Genomic DNA, 20,765 nt, shown 5'->3' with positions numbered 1-20,765 from the left:
TCAAGGATTGAAATTGATTTCCACTCATGTTACTGATCAGAGTGAAGAATTGTTATTTTTATTTTATTTTTTTGCAAATAATTTCAAATCAATGAATATTTAATTAGTAAACATTCTGCCAAATCTCTTCGGCTATGGTTCTATCTGATTATTTCTAAGGTATATTTATCCACTCTTCTAATAGAACATGGGTTTAATATTCTCATATTCTGGTATTATAGCCAACTAATATTTCAATATTAGCAAAAAAAATTGTTCTCATTGGTTTTCCTCAGCGATCCATCTTTAGTGATGTTAAGCTGGCAATATATCTACTTTTTTCTCTCTGTCCCCTTGAGCAATTGGCAAGTGATTCCTCCCACTTTACACATTAGATTTCCCACAAGTTTAAAGTGTGCTTATTTAAAGCCTATGTCATAGAAAAAAATAGCATGAAGCTTTGCCTGATGAGAATCATTGGCTGCAAAGGTTAATTAAATGCACTAAAGGGTTAATCACTCGTAATACAGTATGATTAAAATCACTCTAATTGGTTTGAGAAAGAGGCTGATAAGAAAGAAGAAAAAGGCAGCTGTCCTTTAAGATTATCAGGAGTACCATAAACTAGCCTTGAGTGAGTCCTGTCCTCAGGATCCAAAGCGATATGACAATAGATGCCCAGCAGCCCTGTTTGCTAAAGGGCTATTAAAATTGGATCTGTTTGATTTTATCTTTACGCTTCTTCAAAGAAACTACATTTTCAAAGTTTTAAATAGCACTTATAAACAACACTTCAAAATGTGTATGATTCTTGATCTGATGTGGTATAAACATAATGTTTGAGAACTTGTAGAGATCATTTGTAGTGTGGTTCTTAAAAGAAAAACTACATTTGGTCTGTAAGTGGCAGCTATTCACTCTCTGTTCAGCTTAACTTAACAAAAAAACTCCAAATGCAAAGATCATAGGTAGTTTTCCTTGTTCTTCATCAAAGTGACGCAGTTCTTTTGTGCATTAAAGTAATATCTAATTGTCACAGAAGAAGGTGAAAATGAAACATAGACAAAAAGCCAAGCCATGGAATAACAATAGAGAGGGAATGCGGGAGGAGATAATTATGGTTGAAGGTCAACAAAACGTTTCCAGGGACTTTACAGATGTAGCTGATAAAGACTAAAGCTTGTAAAAATACTTCAGAGACTACAGATTTGTGCCACCATATGGCTTCATTATACAGTAAGAGCTATAAATGCAAATCTCCTCTTTTCCCTCCCTTCTCTTCCTATTTTTTATGCATCTCATCATTTTCTTTTAACCCCTACCCCCTCGATATTAGAGGTCAATCTGTCTCCAGTGATGAGGAGCACTTGTGAGCGTATGCGATTTAGAGGAATCAGATCAAATGACTACCACCCTGCTTAAGTGATCTCAGACATCATCATGAATAGGTTGGCTAATATTTTCTTATGTTTGGCCCATAATTCTACGCCCACAGTGCAGGAATTGAGATTAACATTTTGTTAGTGTCTTCTGGTACCACTTCACACAGTACTGTGCAAAAGTATTGAGCTCTCCTTGATTTCTTGATTTTTTCATTCCAAGAAGCCAGACATTGTTCTCAATTTTAAAGTTGTCCTAAGGAATAGTTCTCCAGGCTTCCGGAAGGTCTTTCAAAGTTTTTCTTTGGACATTGGCTGCTTTTTTTCTCTCTTTTTCAATCCCTCTACCTGACCAGTTTTAGAGGAATGTTTTATTATTATAGCATAAAAAACACATAACTCAAGGGATAAGCCAGTGATGCCTCTACAATATAGGCCCTTTTTTGCTTAAATGTGACACAAAAACATGGTGCCAGTGGTCTCCATGGACAAATACTGAGGTATGTCAAATTACACAAAAACTGGATTGAAACTCAGTGGCGACAGGTCTGATGGATTAATTAATCCAAATGTAACTTTTTTGTTTCAAATCATTGTCAGTATGTATGTAAAACATGGTGGAGGCTTTGTCATGGTTTTGGGATCCATTTTAACCAGTGGTTCTGGGAACCTTGTCAAAATTTATTACTAACATAAAAAAGTGTCATCAAATTTTGATCCACCATGCAATACCTTCTGGAAAGCATCTAAATAGCAATGGCTTCATTTTCCAGCATGACAATGATCCCAAACACACTGTCAATAATGTAAAAATAAACCTGGGTGGAAAAGCACAGAGTGGAACACTCGGTCATGGATTGGCCTCTCCAGAGTCTGGACCTGTGTGGGATCATCATGACAAAGAACAGAACAAAAGGCAGCCGACATCCAAAGAAGAGCTTTGAATGTCCTTCAAGAAGCCTGGAGAACTATTCATGGAGACGATTTAAAGAAATTACAAGAATACTTAAGAGAGTTCAGGCTGTCTTAGAGATTAAAGTTGGTCATACCAAATATTGACTTTGAAGCTGGTCAGAATTGTATAAGCATTGTTTTTGCCTTATGTGCATACTGTATTCCCATGTATCTTTGCACATTTTTTAATAAATTTCCAAAAATATAGCAAAATATCAAGAAATTGGATGACCACAGTACTGGACATTGAATAAATAAAGGTATTTTATAGATGTATTGGATAACAAAGGCAATATTAAACCTTATTTGTGCAGACATCTTTTATTTATGCGGGGGAAGGAATGGGCCAGTCACACTTGCCACCTATAGTTTGATGTTTGATTGCAGGATGTTTGTGCTTAATGGTAGTGGGTGTACAGCCGGACATTAAAGCTATGATTTCACAAGGTGATCAGTTTCAAATCCTTGCAACTGATTATGGTTTTGTTTGTAGTAGGGTTTTTTGGTCATTTTTGCATTTTATTATTATTATTTGTTTATTTCTGTTGAGTCATTGTTGAGTCATTGCATCTGTAATCACTGTGCTTTGCTAATGTGAGCACTATCAAGACAGATTCTTCCCAATTGAGATATTCGCAGATATGTTGGTACCTTTGTGAGGAACAGCAAAATGTAATATTCTGTACATATCAGAGGACCCACTGGCAAGGGTCCGAAATAAAGACTGGGCCTAAATTGATCCAAATATTTTTTTTTCTTTTTTGAGGGGAAATAAAGAGTGCTGCACTAGTGTGGTGGGAGAGAAAAAAAAGACAAATTGGGAGTGGTAATTGCATGCTCTGATAAGTACAGGAAAATGCACAAATGTGTGACACCTGTGGCATTCTTCAAGGAAACCTGACAAGATAATGACTTGATTGCCAGCCGTACCTTGAAGAATGCTTTTTTTTTTTTATTTATTTATTTTTTTTTAAATATCATCCACACTCTTTTTGGAGTTTTCTTTAATCAGTGTTCAACGTAGCCTCACACTGATAAGGCTACAGCATAGGCTGCTCAGAGCTCAATGATATTGTAACTACAATCTCCCTATATCTGTCTGTCTCTCTATATTTCAGGAGATGGCACTGAAACCACCACACTATGGCACACTCTGTGGCACAGGTACAGCTCGCTCCCACAGGATTAAAATCAATCTCTAGCTCCCAAAAGAGAGAAAAGAAAGAAAAAAGAGAGAGGGAGAGGGCAGAGGGAGGAAAGGAGGAAGGCAAGAACTGAAGAGGTGAAAACAAGTACTTTACTGCCTCTACAGCCTCAAACCACACCTCTTCACACAATTGAGCGAAAAGATGAATTTAGAGGGGGTGGGGGAGGGGGAGGGGAGTCTCAGAAAAGAACAGACAATGCTTCATGTTGCTGCCTGAAACTTGACAAAGCCCTTCATGTGAATCTGTTGGAAGTTGGAAATGCTTTACTGAGTCCTCTGCTATTATTTACCTTTGTCAGTGGGGATGATATTGTATGCCCCATACCCTCCTCAAAAAATGTCCCACTCCACCACCCACTCTGTAAAATAGGTGTCAAATACAGTCAGTAGATCTGTAAAGTATGTTTATATGTATGTATGTATATCTATCACAGAGTTGATGGTGTTTATATTTATTGATTGCCTTTTATTTGCTTTGTTTTCAAAACTGCCTGGTGGCCATTTTTATTTTCCTACTTTCTATTTTTTGTATCATTTGATGTTGCTCTATCTGGGCTTGCTCATGGAACTAATGACTTTTAATATATTTATGCTGCAAAGCCTATGATCTGTAGGCTTCCATTAGTATTGAGCCCGCTCACAGTGTATCATGTCTGTCACCCTTTGCCTCGTTTATTTCCACTTTTGCAACTGATTACATTGTTGGTGACAAGTGTGGCTGATGTTGCAGATGCATGCATGGCCCTACAATACCAACAGATTCGCAGTGCTTTTTAGCTGTGCTACCGTTCGCCATGCTGTTATTACACTGGTAGAAATGGTAGGACAAGTTTAATACTTTGAGCTAAGCCACAATCACAAGGGACTAACTACTGGGGTTATAATCAAAAGCTGTTTATGTAGGGCAGATTTGAAGAGCACTAAGCCTAACCTTTTGTGTGTCGCTTACTATTTCGAAGTCAGAACTGATTTAACTGTTGGGACCCATATTAAAATGACTCCAGATGGTAGGGGGGAAAAAATCGTAATTATAATCCTCTGGCAGTCATTAATATTTCTTAGGTTCAAGCAAAAAGTGCTTCACTTTGTACACTTATTTACACTGAAAAAAAGAGAAACGTATTTTCTGATGAGAACAACACTGAACACCAAAATAAATAGGTACTCCAGGATTGAGTTTAAAAACAAGCAATAAATTAAGATTAGATTTAAAAAAAAATCCACTATGATGCACTTAATACTTATTATTCAGAGCAACGCTTTTTTCTACTTTTTTCTCCACTCATAGGACCATCATGACACATTATGTCTTATTGAATCATTTCTACCATGCACACCAGTAACTGGCTCGATGGGTTTGCAGCGTTATTGTTCAATAATCCTGTTAATTGGTAAGCTAAACGTCTTTAATAGGTAAGGCCTAAAAGGCAACTTCAGTGCAGAAATAGAAACATAGAATTAGAGTAATTAAAATGGACAAAGTCTGTGTAGTCAGTTAGAAATGTGCGGCTTGACTTGGGTAGGTGCTGTTTTCCCTCCTATATATAGTTAAATGAAATGACTGCACAGACAAGATGCCTTTTTTTCATTTTGTTCCAGTCTTTGATCTGTCATGGTTGTACAGACTGTGTCCATTTTAAAGCTTTTAATTTTATGTGTGTCACCTCTTTGTAAGGCAGGTTGTTATTATTTAAGGAGGTATATTCATGTAATTATGGTATCAAATGTATTCACTACTGCGTAGGAGCCACAGTATGAAATATACATAGCATCCTAGCACTGTGTAATAATTAGATTTGCCTGATCTTTGGGGAAAAGACAAAAAAAAACATGCAGGGGAAAGCTTTTGTCCTTGTAAGGGAGACAGAAACCTCACTTTTATTCAATGTGAAGTACAATATGCACCTTACATGATCTTTGTAATTGACTTTGATTTGCCAGTGTGGAGAAAACTGTAAATGTTTTGTTTATGTATGTGTGCGCTTCTGAAATTTATTAAAGTCTTTTGCATTGTATTGCATATTTCGACGACTCTTCTTATTCATTGTTTTAAGCATCCAATATTAGTTTACATCACACAGTTTTCTGCACACGATGCCGTGTCTGCCTGATGAGAACAGTAAGACTATAATGAGGCCAGCACATGTTGTAGAATAATTTGTTGTATTTGTCATATACACTTAGTTGGTGACATTAAGTATTGGTAAAACAGGCTGTGGTCTGTAAAAAATATGTGTAGCTGTGTTGGTTGAGACAGCATTAATAGGTCAATTTCAGCCACAGAAAAACACCCATACATTTCTTCTACATTTTGCAACAGTATAGCATTTAAATAGGCAAAAGAAACAAAAAACAATGATTTACATCGCTAATTAGGAACAGATTACAGATAAAAAAGTTATGGAAATTTCGAGAAGAACGCATCCTTTGAAGTGCAGAGACAGAAAACAGCCAAACAGGAGCTTTTTTTGGACCGACACATTTTTTTTATTTATCTTCCTTCCATGAGAGCTGATAATGATCATTTGATAAAGATAACTCTGCTATTATGATGTACAGTAGGGCACGAAAACAGGGGTTTACACATCTGAGAGAGACTGATGCTAGAAAGTACAATAACCACTGCTCAAACATTGTGTTATGTGGTGTTTATGTGGATTTGATCCAAAAATACAGACTTGAAAGACATAAAACAAAGTCTGAGTCGAGACAACAGAAAATGTTTAATTGCTTATCAGAGTTACTTCATAGTTTGAAACCAAGCGAGCTAATCAGTTCCCGTGGGGAAAGTGTCCTTGGTGATTTGAGAAAGTGGTGCACACTCAAGAAAAGCGTTCTCCAATGGAGAGTGCATAAATGTCAACTTTCTATTAATAGATAAATGTAAACCTGATAAATGCATCGTCTTGGCATAAAAACAGAGAGCGTAGATAGATAATAAGGTAGATGTATCTCTTTGAGGAACATAAATTCAGCTTGATTTTTTTTCTTTCATATATAATTAGGCAATACATGTTTTCAGATGAACCATAAATAAATTTAACAGCCAACCATTAATGAGTATTGACATTTGTTCATGAGTGGTATGTGTTAGATGGAGTTTTCTCCAGCGTCTTGGTGCAAAGTCCAAATTAAGAAGGAAGAAAGAAACAAGAAAAGGAAATTTATTCAGTGGATGCTGGGTTCTAGCTCTGTCTGTGAATCACTGTGTTTTTCTTTCTTTGTTTTTTCATTTTTTGGTTGTTAGAAAAGGCACACAAAATCCAGTACTTTTATCTTTTTATATGGCTATTAAAGCTCGCCCCATAGCTACATTACAGCGTGTCACTGAGCAAAGCATTAGCAGAGTTTCTTTGTTGACATATTGATTCATGATTTATGAGAAGGCAGTGTTCAATTTCATTTACCAGGCCAGGAAGCAAGTTATATGTACTAAGTTTGATTACTTATTGTATAATGCAATGATACGTCTGCAGCTGGAGCATCATATATATGGACCAACATGCTGGGCTTTACACAGACACACATGCGGCCAGTGGTTATGTTCGTGGAGAGGCTTGCTAAATGCCCTTCATTAAATTATATGGATATGTTTCTTTTTCCACTTTGCTTGCTTCATCATTTAGACAGTTATTTTCCTGTAATGTCAGCTATTCACTTTGTTATTTAAGATTGCATCCTAATAACTAGTTGGGAATACTTCACAATACTCAGAAAGTATGTGTGAAGTTTGTTATACCAGACAAAGATTGCATAGCTGGTCCAGTGACTTTCCTCAACCTTGAGAATGCATGCAATCAGTGCAATCAGTACATCAGCCCTGTTATCAGTTCTTTGCCTCTAATAAATGTAACATAAAACTAAAGCATGTCTGTTATTTATGTGGTTAAGATTGCAAAGGAGTAACTGAGTAGGCAAAAACCATTACACATTGATTTTACAAGTCACTCACGTTCTCTTCTGGGATCATTGATATCCGCTGTAGACGGTCTAAAATTACAATTCAAGATTACAGATTTTTAAACCAAATGATTGCCGTAGTTGCTTTGTAAGTTCACTTTTTAAACGCATGGTGAATTCTGAGGATGGTATTGCATATATTTGATGTCTTTTTATGTTATAGAGAATAACACAGGTTAAAGTGAAGGCATTTAATAGTTTGGTTGTCTTTGGGGAGGTGTAGGTCAATTTAACAAGCAGCAAGCATGCTCAGGGTATGATGTGAAGTTGTCCTGAAGCAATACTGACTGTGTAAGCAGAGGCTATTTATGCATGTGCTGTGCAGTGGTGCAGGAAACAAGAAGATGCTGTGTTTTTTTTTTTCTGTTGCACTCCACTCAAGGCAACACTCCACACAATTGCTGCCAAATCTCTGCCAAACTGAATAATTCAATCATCCCCCATAGCTGCAGTGGTCTATCTACCTTTGTGTGTGCAACAATCAAATCAGTGTGGAAGCCTGCCGTGTGGTTCTTTCTGAGACACTGAGTAGCTCTACAGCCCGGAGATTGTTTTCATTGAAAACAATTGTGTTGATTAAATGAGGTGTGACTGTGGAGCAGGCATCTGAAGAACATCGATTGCTTGTACAATTGTTTGTTCCTTGTTAAAAGTGTGATCTAAAACAGTGGACGCCGTTAGTGTGCAAGGAGCATATGGCTGGCTGGTGTGCCCTTAAGACAGTTAGTGTGCCTCTGTATTTCAAAAAATATCCCAGGTAAGGAAATCCATTGTGATCGCTTGTGTGGGCTTAATAATGCCTTTTGATTAATGACCACATAAAATTCTTAAATCACAGTTTCGGGTGGGTTAGCATGGCTTTATCAGGACCTGATTTATTTTATTATATTTTATTGCATTTTATCTTTTGTGAATGTACATTACTTCATACAGATAAATGATCTTTACAACATTTTTCAGCAGATAGCAGCCTTCCCATTTCCCTTATCCCACAATTCTTTGAGGTACTCGTGTGGATTCAAGCTTTGCTTCACCCATGTCCACTTAGCTCTAATTCCCCTGTAAAAAAAAAGAGTACTGTAAAGATTAGGCAAAATGTAAAATTGCTATTCTGTTTTATATGTTTGGCATAGCTGGACTGGCCATTGGGCATATTTATTTATTTTTATAACAGTATAAACAATGAAAGGTGATGGATTGGCCAGATGCTGGCAGATGTGTAAAAATAACTCAGTTATTTGGTGGTGGCTATGGCAGAGCTGCCACAAGAGGCCAGGTGGATGAGGGAAGGGAGAGGCAGGAGGAGGAGTGAGCAGAGGCGGCCGCCGGTCCGAGTGTCAGGTGAACTGAACTTCAGGTAAGAAGTTATGACCTGCAGTCTATCTGGGTCATATAAACCAAGTTTAGGTGGAGTTTATTTTCGTTGTGCTGACTTTTTACCATCAGTTACAATAACTTGTACTGCATACTAGCTAGCATGACGGAGTTTCTGCAGCTGGGTGGGTGCTATGTTACTGGTAGTGAACTTTATTTTATTATAAGGTTAGTTAGTAGAGTTGCCAACCGTCCCCTAAAAAACGGAATTGTCCTGTATTCAGAGAAAATATTACGCGTTTCGTATTGAGGTGAAAAGGAACACAGTTTGTCCCGTACTTCAGCTACAATGGAAAAAGACACAAAGCTGGAGTTTTTCTCTGTCTTTACGCTGTCAGCTGTCTCTTCTTCTCTCATTCAATCGTGAAACTGATCAATGATCAGCTGATCGGCTTTTCTCGCTTGCTTGTTTATCACCCACTTTGCGCCAGAAAGAGGAAACCAGCGGTTGTCGCGCTAAACAACAGCAGCATGTTTAAGCTTGATCAGCTGTTGTTAGAATTTATTTAATATTAACTTCTAGTATCAGCTGATGTTTGCTGGAGCCACAGCTGTAAAAGCTGCTGGTCATTATGTCAGTTTGGTTATCTGGGGAGAGGGAAACATGAAGATGAAACCAGGAGATGTCCTTACTGAATCATCAGAGCTGAACAGGTGATGGAGAAACAGGTTTACCTTTTAGGTGACATGGATGAGTTGAAGGGTGTCTAGCACCTGCCCCCTTTGCCAGGGGGGCAGGTGGGGCATTAACAGGGAGAGGGGGGCACAAAGAAATACTTTTCTTTCTTATTCTCATTTAAAATATCTAGCTTTTATTAAATAATTATCTGAATCTTACAACCAAAGTTTTTATCTGATGTACAATATATAGAAATCATACATAGACCAACAAGACAGTGTACATCACTGTCACAACAGCGTTTGTTTTCATTCAAAGGCTTTATGATTTTTCCTATAATACCTGGTGGGCCGGTCTCTAGTCAAAATGCCCGGGCCGATTTTTTGTCCCAGTCCAGCCCTGATGTTTGGGTTTTTTTCTTTATCAGTTTTTGCTACCCGGGCATTAGTGGTGCAATAACATGTCGTGGACATCTGTAAAAAAAAAACCCACTCACATAAAGGCTGTTTGAGTTTAAATTAGTTCCTCATTACCAGCCACAGCAGTGTGCTGATACAGAGTAAAATCAAAAGTGCTGGAGTCATTTCATCTCATTTGGTGTAATTTAACTACAAGAAAGTTATTCCTCAAAAAGATTTGGAGTCAAATGTCATATTCTGCAAGTAACTTCACACAGTACTGTTTTTAGAAGACGTAAAATATGATTCGCAGCAGTGAGTGGATTTTTTCCTGCATCTTCTGTCACAGAGGATTTTATCTGTGGACAATGGTTTAAATAAATTGGGTTCTAATTTGCCACTGATATTATCTGGTGAATGGTCATTAGTGTTACTGTTCTTTAACTACTTTTAGTGTTCATTGTAGTTTACTGTTGCTGTTGTGTTTTTTTTTCTTCTTTCCTGTTAATGCAATAATGTCAGGGCATGCAGTCTGGGAAGTGTGTAGCTGTGATTGAGCAGGTGTGATCATTGGTGTTGGTGTCATCCCATTGTGAGAGAATTAATAGTTTTACTTTTTTTAAAGCATACAGTAGAATACCTGCATGCCAATCTATTGTGCTATTTCATTGCCACTTCCCACTATGGATCACTGTTTAATACTATGTGATGCTGTCAAAATTGTGCGAAGCAGATATTCTTTTTTGAAATGTAGCTGGGTTGCTTGACTGATGGCATGTAATGACTGGTGATATGCAAATCAGGGTTCAGCTGTCTGGATCTGAACACTACTCTTTTTGAAAGAGACTAACAATACTTCGTGTGACAAAAACAACCACTCCTAGGAATAATGTCTTCGCTCAAGAGAATTAGTCAGTGTTAAGTATGTTGTCATGACAAGATGCATGAATTTTTGCAAGCTGAAGGTGGCCAGACTAGAAGGCGGCAACTTAAAGACAATGTCCAAGGAAGGCTATGTCTGTGCTCCCCTTAATCCTGGTAATCCTCCTGCAGAATTCTTGATTTGCTTTTGTAAAAGAGATTTGGAGATGATAAGATGCTCGTCCGCCTCCTTAGAATAGCTGATAATCTGGTTTGAACAGAGGAATCAGGGGGTATTTAGCTTGCCTTAACATTTGCCCAAGCAGATGGCACTGACGGGGGAAGGCACAACCTTAACCTTCATCCCCCTCCCTCTCTGCTTGGTCTACTTTGAGGGGGAAAAAAAGAACAGTGGGATGATAATCAATGTTGTTTATTTTGCTGCTTGACTCTTTAAGTACTTTCAGCCAGATTATAGGCTTTTGCAGGGGATAATCAGGAGACTGCAGACAATTGCTTTTTTCCCATCCTGACAGTATCCCCCCACGAATGCGTAAAGAAGGCGATTTAAAGTAGATGCCAACTCTTAATTCCTGATTAGTCCCATTGCAAACCCTGTTAAAATTAACTGGACACTGCGCTAATCACTGCATTTTGAACACTTGCTGTTCTGGTGCAGTGGACATACCGTATCCAGTGAGTAAGACGACTTCCCACAAGTGATATATCCATTAACACTCCCTTTTGAGGCTTTTTCCTCAGTGTGGTTACACACAAACACACTACGAACCCCCAAAAAGTTCTTGAGGGTAATTGTAACACTTCAGGACTGAACCACTAGTGTGCTGACGTATTATAAAAAGAGACAGAGACAAGCCAAGTTCCCATCAAAGTTTTAAGGTAATTAAAAAAAAGCCAGTAAACAGACAATATTAAAAATAATACATGTTAAGACTCTCTTCTCCCTGAAAATTGTAAGTATACAATTTAACTGTCAAAAAAAGGAGCAACAGTAACTTTTTTTGGTTTTTGGACTGCAATATCTTCAGTAGCATTTATGTAAGCTGTAAGCATGACGGCATGTAATCCATTAAGTCATTTATATTGGTTCCCTAAATCTACCTCTCTAAACTTAATACCTCCGGCAATCTTCTCAGCTTGGACTGGACACCTGCAACAAAAGCATTTGAACAAATGAGATCAGCCCATTGACTAATTAGAACTGTGCACGGCATATGCGAGCGGAAGGACTATTTAACTAAAGCATTTGTTGCATCCATTTTTTTCTTTGTCTCTGCAGTTGTGTGTTATAACAGGATATTGTGCATAGCTGTCAGGCTCAGTCTGGTGTAGAAGCACAAAAGACAAGCAGCCCAGAATCCATCCTACTCAAACATGTACACGGTGCAAAGTTAATCCACATATACACAATGACATGCTGATTGTCTTTGTGCGCTCTCACTTCATCCAGACACAAGCAAAAGAGTCAAGCGCTCTCGAACAAGCCTTTTGAGGGGAACGGTCATTTTCGAAACAATTTGCATGAGACACACAAACATTATACATTGTAATTGCACCTATCAGCACAGCTTGATATCTTTGTGTGATACTTGCTGTAATTGATGCAGTTATTGCATTTGTTTCTTCTCGTCTGTGCTGTGCTATTTAAGTGCTTCCTCGTAATAAAAATTTATTCAATGTGATGTGCTTGAAAGCTGATGTCAGCAAGGAGGTATGTACAGAACCATTAACAGAGAATATTAGATGGTGAACCACATAAAGCTAATGCTAGGCTGTGGTAACACGCATCATGCAGCTCATACTAATTGCTTGGACCTTTCCTTGTACCAGAGTTAAGACGTCGCTGGCTCTTTGAGGTTCACAAAAACAAAACAGAACACATCAGTGCCTTTAACTTAACTTTTTGACCCAGTGCCTTCAGAAACGGCTTTTATTATGCAGCAGCTAGCACTGAAAACTTTAGCTCCAGTGCTTGGAAACATATGCCACAATAAGAAAAGGAAAGAGACCAAGATCTTGAAATGCAAAAGGATAATAGAATCAAGGAAAAGTCTTCTTTAGTAATGTGTGAGAAAGTCACAGATTGGCACACAGAATTTCAATGCATACAGTATTGAAAAACAGCAGCAAGCCATTCCCAAGATCAGTCATACTATTTTATAGTTTTCTGACAGTGTCTGTATTTTTTGAATGGCAAGAGACTCTTTATAAAATGATAAGGCTTCATGTCAGACACTTGTGCTTAACACTCACCTTTTAAGATAAAACTGTTGTTAAGACTGCATTATAATTGTGTTATGACTGTGTTATAAACTAAAAAACTAAGTATAACAGAACGCTTTTACTCTATTTGCATTTTGTGCTGGTAAGATAATTCTGTTTCTCTTTAGCTAACGAAACCAAAAGGTAGGAGTTTGTACACATAGATTTGAACATCTTAGTGTCATACAGTACTGATCTTACAGAATGTCCACAATATATCTTTTTATATACACTTTTCAGCAAAAGAAATGGAATGGCACAACTTAGATTACCTGTAATCCACACATATAGATATGCACTCCCTGTGATGGAGCAGACATGTGTTCCAACCCAGAAATAATGGACAACACTTCAATGACTTCAGTGAATTGTGCCGACCTTTTTGTATTGTGTGGATGATTGTGCGATGCTCCCTCAGATAATGACTGTGCCCTACTTTGACTTTGAGGCAATGACCTGAAATAAGGCACACAAGTGAAATCTGAGTCTCGATGAACCTGGAAGTGATTAAGGTCACCCAGACACACCACATTTGTTTGCCGGGTGACTCACATCAGCCGATGTCTGCAAATCATTTGGGAGTGCATTGTGGAATCCTTACCCATGCAAATAGTGACCAGCACGCATAGGAAGACTTTCAGAATGATTGGTACTTCTGTATAAGTTTGATACAAGTCCATTCTGAGTTCAACTCTATAGATATACGAGTTTGTTTTTTTTTTTTTTGTTGTCAGAGCACCACTTTCTGAATGTTTTTTCCTGAAAACTATAGTTTGTGACATACTTCTTAGACTGTCCAACAATATTAGCAATATGATGAGAGTGCAAAGCATCAAAACATGCAGTGACTCATGAGAATACTATTGCTATGAATTAGCTCTGGACACTGACTAGACAAAGGGAGACTTACTTACTCACAAAAGTTAAGAAAGGGCTCTATTAGTGCAAGTGCACAGCAAAGTACAGTGGCAGTGAGTCAATGAAAGTTTTTTTTTAGGAATATAAAGATACATCCAAGTACTTAAGTATGCATCACATATAGGGAAGTAAAACATCAAGCAAATGAAGACATCACAAAAGATGATGCATTACTGAATCTTGCATTCATCTCAACTTAACTCTATTCAGCGCTTTGATACATTATTTAACAAAGTGACTGAAAAGGCTGAGTTCCAGACTCACTGACATGATGCACATATGACTTTGGGGAAAACATGGATAACATGAGATCATGTCTACCTCTTGAGGGAAGGGTGCACTGCGTGGATCTCTGGCTTGTTTTTGTGCCTTGCTATTCTGCTGGGGATCAGTAAACAGATTCTTGCAACAGCCATGGTAAAAAAAAAACCCTACTCTTCCTCTGCTGTGTATGTAAATCAGAGTAGGGGGATGTAATGAAATAATGAATTCTCCCTATTTTTTTTTTTTTTTTTACAAGAGGGACTTATGGGACTCACTATATTTAGATACAACAAAGAGATTGCCAGGGGTGTCCAGTCTCTCTAGTTAAGTTGTGGAGTTTTAGCCAACTTGTCAATGAAGAACTGCTTACTTCAATGCTTAAAGACATGCTGGGTAAAAATGGAGCTCTGTGTCTCCCTCCAGACAATTTCAATTAAGCCTCTGTGGGGCTCAAAGAATGGATGCGTCAATAGATGGTAATTTTTTCACCTTAATAGATTACGGATGTTATCAGTAAGATCACTGGAGTTGATTCTGAGTTATGTGCAGTGTGTATTGTATTGGCTGCATGCATAGCAAGCCTGTAAGATGACCCGCCCTGCCAGCAAGAATTGCTTTGTCACTCAGACAAATACGGCAGATGAATGCTCAGCATGATGCTGGGTTATTTGTCATCTGGTGTTCTCTTTCTAATGGGTTTACTGTTGATGATCCAGGTCAGAGAAGGACAAAGCACTCCACACCAGAAGTTACAACACAATCTTAAGAAAGATCACTCGATAGAGCCTAAACTCTCAACTTTTTAAACTGTTTTATTATTCCCACTCTACTTATCAACTTAACCTCCAGCAAAATATAATCATTTTGCTTTTTATACTTATTCTAAACTGCTTGAGGTTTTCTCTTCAGTAAGTGGGGTCTTTACCTTAAAATATATAATATTTTATGGTAAATATTATAAACACTCGGCTCGCCCCTGCGGGCGGTTTATCCTTCAAGCTTGGGTCCTCTACCAGAAGCCTGGGAGCTTGAGGGTCCTGCGCAGTATCTAAGCTGTTCCCAGGACTGCGCTCTTCTGGACAGAGATCTCCGATGTTATTCCCGGGATCTGCTGGAGCCACTCGCCTAGCTTGGGAGTCACTGCACCCAGTGCTCTGATTACCACGGGGACCACCGTTACCTTCACCCTCCACATCCTCTCGAGCTCTTCTCTGAGCCCTTGGTATTTCTCCAGCTTCTCGTGTTCCTTCTTCCTGATGTTGCTGTCATTCGGAACCGCTACATCGATCACTACGGCCGTCTTCTTCTGTTTGTCTACCACCACTATGTCCGGTTGGTTAGCCACCACCATTTTGTCCGTCTGTATCTGGAAGTCCCACAGGATCTTAGCTCAGTCATTCTCCACCACCCTTGGGGGTGTCTCCCATTTTGACCTCGGAACTTCCAGGCCATATTTGGCACAGATGTTTCTGTATACTATGCCGGCCACTTGGTTATGGCGTTCCATGTATGCCCTGCCTGCTAGCATCTTGCACCCTGCTGTTATGTGCTGGATTGTCTCTGGAGCATCTTTACACAGCCTGCACCTGGGGTCTTGCCTGGTGTGATAGACCCCAGCCTCTATGGATCTTGTACTCAGAGCTTGTTCTTGTGCTGCCATGATTAGTGCCTCTGTGCTGTCTTTCAGTGCAGCTTTGTCCAGCCACTGGTAGGATTTCTGGATATCAGCCACCTCCTCTATCTGCCGGTGGTACATACCGTGCAGGGGCCTGTCCTTCCATGATGGTTCCTCGTCTCCCTCCTCTTTCTTGAGTTTCTGCTGCCTGAGGTATTCACTGAGCACTTGGTCAGTTGGGGCCATTTTCCCAATGTATTCTTGGATGTTCGTTGTCTCATCCTGGACTGTGGTGCTGACACTCACCAGTCCCCGGCCCCCTTCCGCTTAGTGTACAGACTCAGGGTGCTGGACTTGGGGTGAAACCCTCCATGCATGGTAAGGAGCTTTCTTGTCTTCATGTCAGTGGCTTCTATCTCCTCCTTTGGCCAACTTATTATACCAGCTGAGTACCTGATCACGGGCATATATATATATATATATATATATATGTGTGTGTGTGTGTGTGTGTGTGTGTGTGTGTATACATATATATATGTATACAGGACATTGAATTCAGTTCAGTTCAATTTTCATTTATAGAGCGCCAAATCAAAACAACAGTTGCCTCAAGGCGCTTTATACTGTAAGGTAGACCCTGCAATAATACATACTAGCTTAGGACGGTGTATTTTGTAGTTACTAAGAACCGCTTAACCATGATTTTATTTGACCGAAACTCTGTTAGGGATATGGGTTTATCCCCGTCATTTACTGTAACACCATTATCTCACATATTTTTAATATAACATTTAACCTTGAAAACGTGATACTGCAGATGCAGAGAGACAGAATCTTTGCAAAGTCAGATATTTTCATCCTTACCAAGTAGGAAGGGGGAGTAATGCTGCCATGTTTGCCTTTTGGAGATAACACCTCAGAGGTCATTTGAATGACTTGTTGTAATGTGGGTCACATCAAACACACCAGGAAACCAACTTCCTGACATGTGAGATTTTTACTCTTTTGCATTTTTTTTTTTAACTATCGTTATATTATTATATAGCTGTGACTGGTGGAGTGCAATACCACACATATGGGGCTGGGTGATAACACAAGAGGCTTTACACATCAGGTTTGTTCAGTATTAAAGTTATAGAGACTTCCCGTTATCCCTCCATTAGATTTCTCATAAAAAAAAAAAAAAAAATTTGTTACAGAAATGGAGCCCATAATCATATCGTTAACATTCAGGATTAGAATTCCTCCAAAACTAACTGTCCTTGACTACTTTAAAGGAAAACATGAAAGGCGGTGCATGTCAAGACACACATTCCCCAGCAACGTGAAGATTCTTGGCTCTTATCTGTTTGATTTTGCACTTAGGGATTTTTTTCTTCATCTTTTCTCTTCAAACATCAAGTGCCAAAGTCATTTACATGTGCTAGGGGCAACCAGAGTTAAAACACAGACATACAACTTACTGCTGTCAAGAGGCAGTGTATGAAGAAAATAAGGAAGTTGTAAGGGATAGGTAAAATAAGGCAGCAGAGGAAGAGTAAAATGAAAGGAAGGCGAGTAGGAAGGGAGGAGAAAGAGAATGAGAGAAATGAGGACAGTAGGAGGTGAGTGCAGTGAAACACAGAGAGGGTAATTCAATTTGACTAAAACTCTGTCGCTTCATACAACAGGGGATTGGCCTAACCACCAAAATGAATTAAAATTCATGAACTTTTGAAGAGAGAGCTGCCAGCAGGAAGTGGAGAGGTTGAGACACAGTTAAAGCAGATATTATTTTTTTCTAATTACAAATAAATGAAGCTATTAGTTTACCTTAAATTAAAAGCAGAAGGGTTCCCTAAGAGATATGCGATCCCATGTGTAAGTCATTTAAGACTGATTGGGCCCCTATTGAGCTATATAAGTCTCTGTGAAAGTATCTGTCTATGTGAAAAAATACCTTTTGGCTATAAAGAAGTGAAACTCTTAGCCTGTTAGCAATTCCATCCTCTATATAATATAATCATATACAGAGTCGTACATGTCTGCACGGTGGAATTTGGCATAGACAGAACACACGCAGCCGATTATTTGTAATGCTTCCCAAACCAGACAATCAAAAGAAAATCCAGTGTTTGACTTTGATCCATGCACAATATAAATAACTAATTTATCAATTGTGCTTAACGAGGCATACAATGGGCAGAACAGAGAACATTGTGTAGCCGGGATAATCCCTTAGAAGATTTATCCTGACGTTGCCTTGAGGGGAATAGTGGGAGCAAGAAGCAGATCCTATTCCCTCACTCTCTGTCTCTCTATCTCTGTGTCTCTGGATACATAGCCACTATCTCAGCTCCTGATCAGCCCTATTTAGTTATATTGCATTGTGTTCTTTGATATTCCAGTTAATCCGTCAAGTGAAGAGATTTAAGCTAAGATTACAATGATTCAATGAACTTTTGATTACTTGTGTCTGTAGCCCTATGGCATTTTCTTGATGCGCTGTATGTGCGTTCATATGCATTTGTTTGCCCGTATGTGTTAAGTGTGGGCGACTTTGACTGTTTTCCGCGTTAGAGTAGCAAGAGGATTGGAGTGATGTATCGATGGTCTGAAGCTAGACGGCTTCTCTCAGGGTACTCTGGGGCTATAGTAGGTGGTTCTAAATGTGAATAGTAGAGCAGATACATATTGTCTGAGAGTTTAATTTAGCCTAAGAGTTGTTGTTTGTTTTTACTCTAATCATTGTTTTTATTCCAATTGCCTCGATGTAAAGATGAAATCACAGGCTTCCACTTTACGACTGCTCCCCAAATTTAGTATGCGAGCTTTAATCCAAGGTGAGCTCTCATGCCTGGGAACCACACAAACAAGCCAGCATAGATTTGGATAACATCTGTTTTCAGTTTTCTATCAGTTGGAGCATTCTGTATGTGCAATTACTTGAACCAATCACATGCAAAAGCTTTTTCAATCTGGCTCCTTGAGTGCTGTCACTAGTTATTACAGTGTGTGCTGTTTAGCAAAAGTGCTTTTGCAGTTTGAAGAGCATCCCAAGATATTAGTGGCATCTAATTGCATTACCTGGAGGAGACTGATGGCGCCAGTTAAAATGGCTGGAACCTTCTCAGACTGTGTTGAGGGCAAGTGCTTCTTTACAACTTATACTACATGTTTCTGACTGGAATCTTTTGTCGACTAAGTGATATTCTGACAGCTTTAAGCTTCCACTCGCCTCACCAAATACCCTTATTCCCTCAGCAATCATACATCTTACCATTAATCCACTTTCATCCATGTGAAACTAAAACAATGACAGAATGATAATGGCAGATAATGTGGCCAAATTTTGATTGCGCAAGTCAGTTTTGTTCTCATTAACTTATTCTGAATTGATTCATGCATTCATGCTTGTTTACCTAGCAATAGTGTAAAATGTCCCTGCAGTGCAATCCATATTCAAGCAGGCCAGCTGTGAGGCTTGCTGCAGCACTTGTCCATTTAAGCTCCAAAAAAGCCAGATTGTTTTCTTGGTTTTTCATCGTTCAATTGCTTCTAAATAACCCTTGATCAAATCTTTACATCTTTTCAACAATCCATTACACTGCTGACATTTTTCATGCATAATGTGCATAATAGAGATTTCCAAGTGGCTTCTCTTTGGCAAGGTGACAAAAATGCCTTTTAAAAATGTAGACTTTCCATAAGAATACAAAAAAAAAGTCATCTTGTGGGCAGCTCAACATCATTTTCCAAAGAAGCCACAGGCAAATTTTTATGACTGAGAAGACAATAAGGTGAAAACTGCCGAGTGACCCTCATGGGATGTGTCTCTAGCCCCTTCTGTCTTCCACTTCTAGATTTAGAAGGGACTGGAGGGGTTTTTAATGCACAGTCCTCACACAGTCCAGTGGGACTCTCATCTTGGGAATAGCATGCCAGTTTTATAGAGCAGGGAGTGGCAGTGGAGAGAGACAAGGGTCCTTGGAGACGCCTGGATGTTTTCCATATTAAACTGAAGAGAACACGACTTAAGATCTCACTAGTGAAATGACTCATTTTCAATGTGAAAATGCCAGTTAAATGATATGGAAATTAGCATAATTATGGAAACTGTGACATATCTAGGTCTGTTGTTGGGCTGAGATTTTATCCCACTTATACTATCCTACTCCCTCTCTTAGTCTCTTTTTTCACTTCCACGCCACCTACACGTTCCTCTAATCATTTCCCACCCTCACTTTTCCCCTGGACCCTTTTTGCACCACCACCCTTCTCACTAATTCCCCAACCTCTAACTCCCCATTTTCTCTCACTCACTTCCTACAGAGAGTAAAATATCCATGGGCAGTTTAATCACATTAATATGAGCAAAGGATGTGAGGTAATAAATCGCTTCTTTCTCTCAATGAGCCATAAGAGGTGGTGATAAAAACAACTTTTCTGTTGTTGTGCGCTTTTGCCTTGCAATGTGAAAAGAAGCTGTGTTTGAAGTTCAGATTAGTCTTCAGGGAGTCCCACCTATTGGGACTGTTAACCTTTAGCCATTCAGCCATAAAACAAGTGAGTTCCATTAAAATACATAATGCATGAAGTGCCGAGATTGCATGCCATTGATCAGCACTTGAATAAATTGAGTTGAAATCCTATTAACATAACCAGTTACACATAAAGTGAGATGAATAAAGTGCACTATAACACCTGCAAAAATTAGCTACCATCAGCCACAGTTTGTGATGGTTGAGGTGGTCAGGCTAACTGAAGCTAATTTAAAAATAAATTGTAATGCGCTATAATTCCAGCTATTTGTGCAGTGAGATGCTGGCATTTTAGTCACAGTTTGTTTTCCTTTTTTTTGGTCTTTTTTTAACATATTAGTCTGGATTGAAATGTCCTTTTTCTATACAGTACAAACTCAGAGATCAGGCTGTGACCCTTTCTTCGATTTAATTCTGGAAAATGATTCCTTTGT

The 20,765-nt window shown here is 38.8% G+C and overlaps 1 protein-coding gene across 2 annotated transcripts in view; it reads left to right on the top strand.

Moving 5' to 3' along the window:
• Positions 1 to 20,765, top strand: part of pcdh11 (protocadherin 11) — a 133,672-nt gene that overhangs the window by 18,020 nt on the left and 94,887 nt on the right. Inside the window, exon 4 of one of the 2 annotated variants that reach the window (XM_084948273.1) lies at positions 3,431 to 5,534. The exons of the other annotated variant lie outside the window; for it this stretch is intronic. Within the exon in view, the coding sequence (XP_084804399.1) occupies positions 3,431 to 3,514 (84 nt within the window). The 3' untranslated portion in view covers positions 3,515 to 5,534. Of the gene's footprint in view, positions 1 to 3,430; positions 5,535 to 20,765 lie in introns of those variants that run through there. 2 annotated transcript variants of the gene reach the window in all.

Source organism: Perissodus microlepis, chromosome 2, assembly GCF_051167445.1.
Source record: "Perissodus microlepis isolate ML-2025 ecotype Zambia chromosome 2, ASM5116744v1, whole genome shotgun sequence".
Taxonomy (NCBI): domain Eukaryota; kingdom Metazoa; phylum Chordata; class Actinopteri; order Cichliformes; family Cichlidae; genus Perissodus; species Perissodus microlepis.
This window is presented reverse-complemented; position numbering and strand designations above follow the sequence as displayed.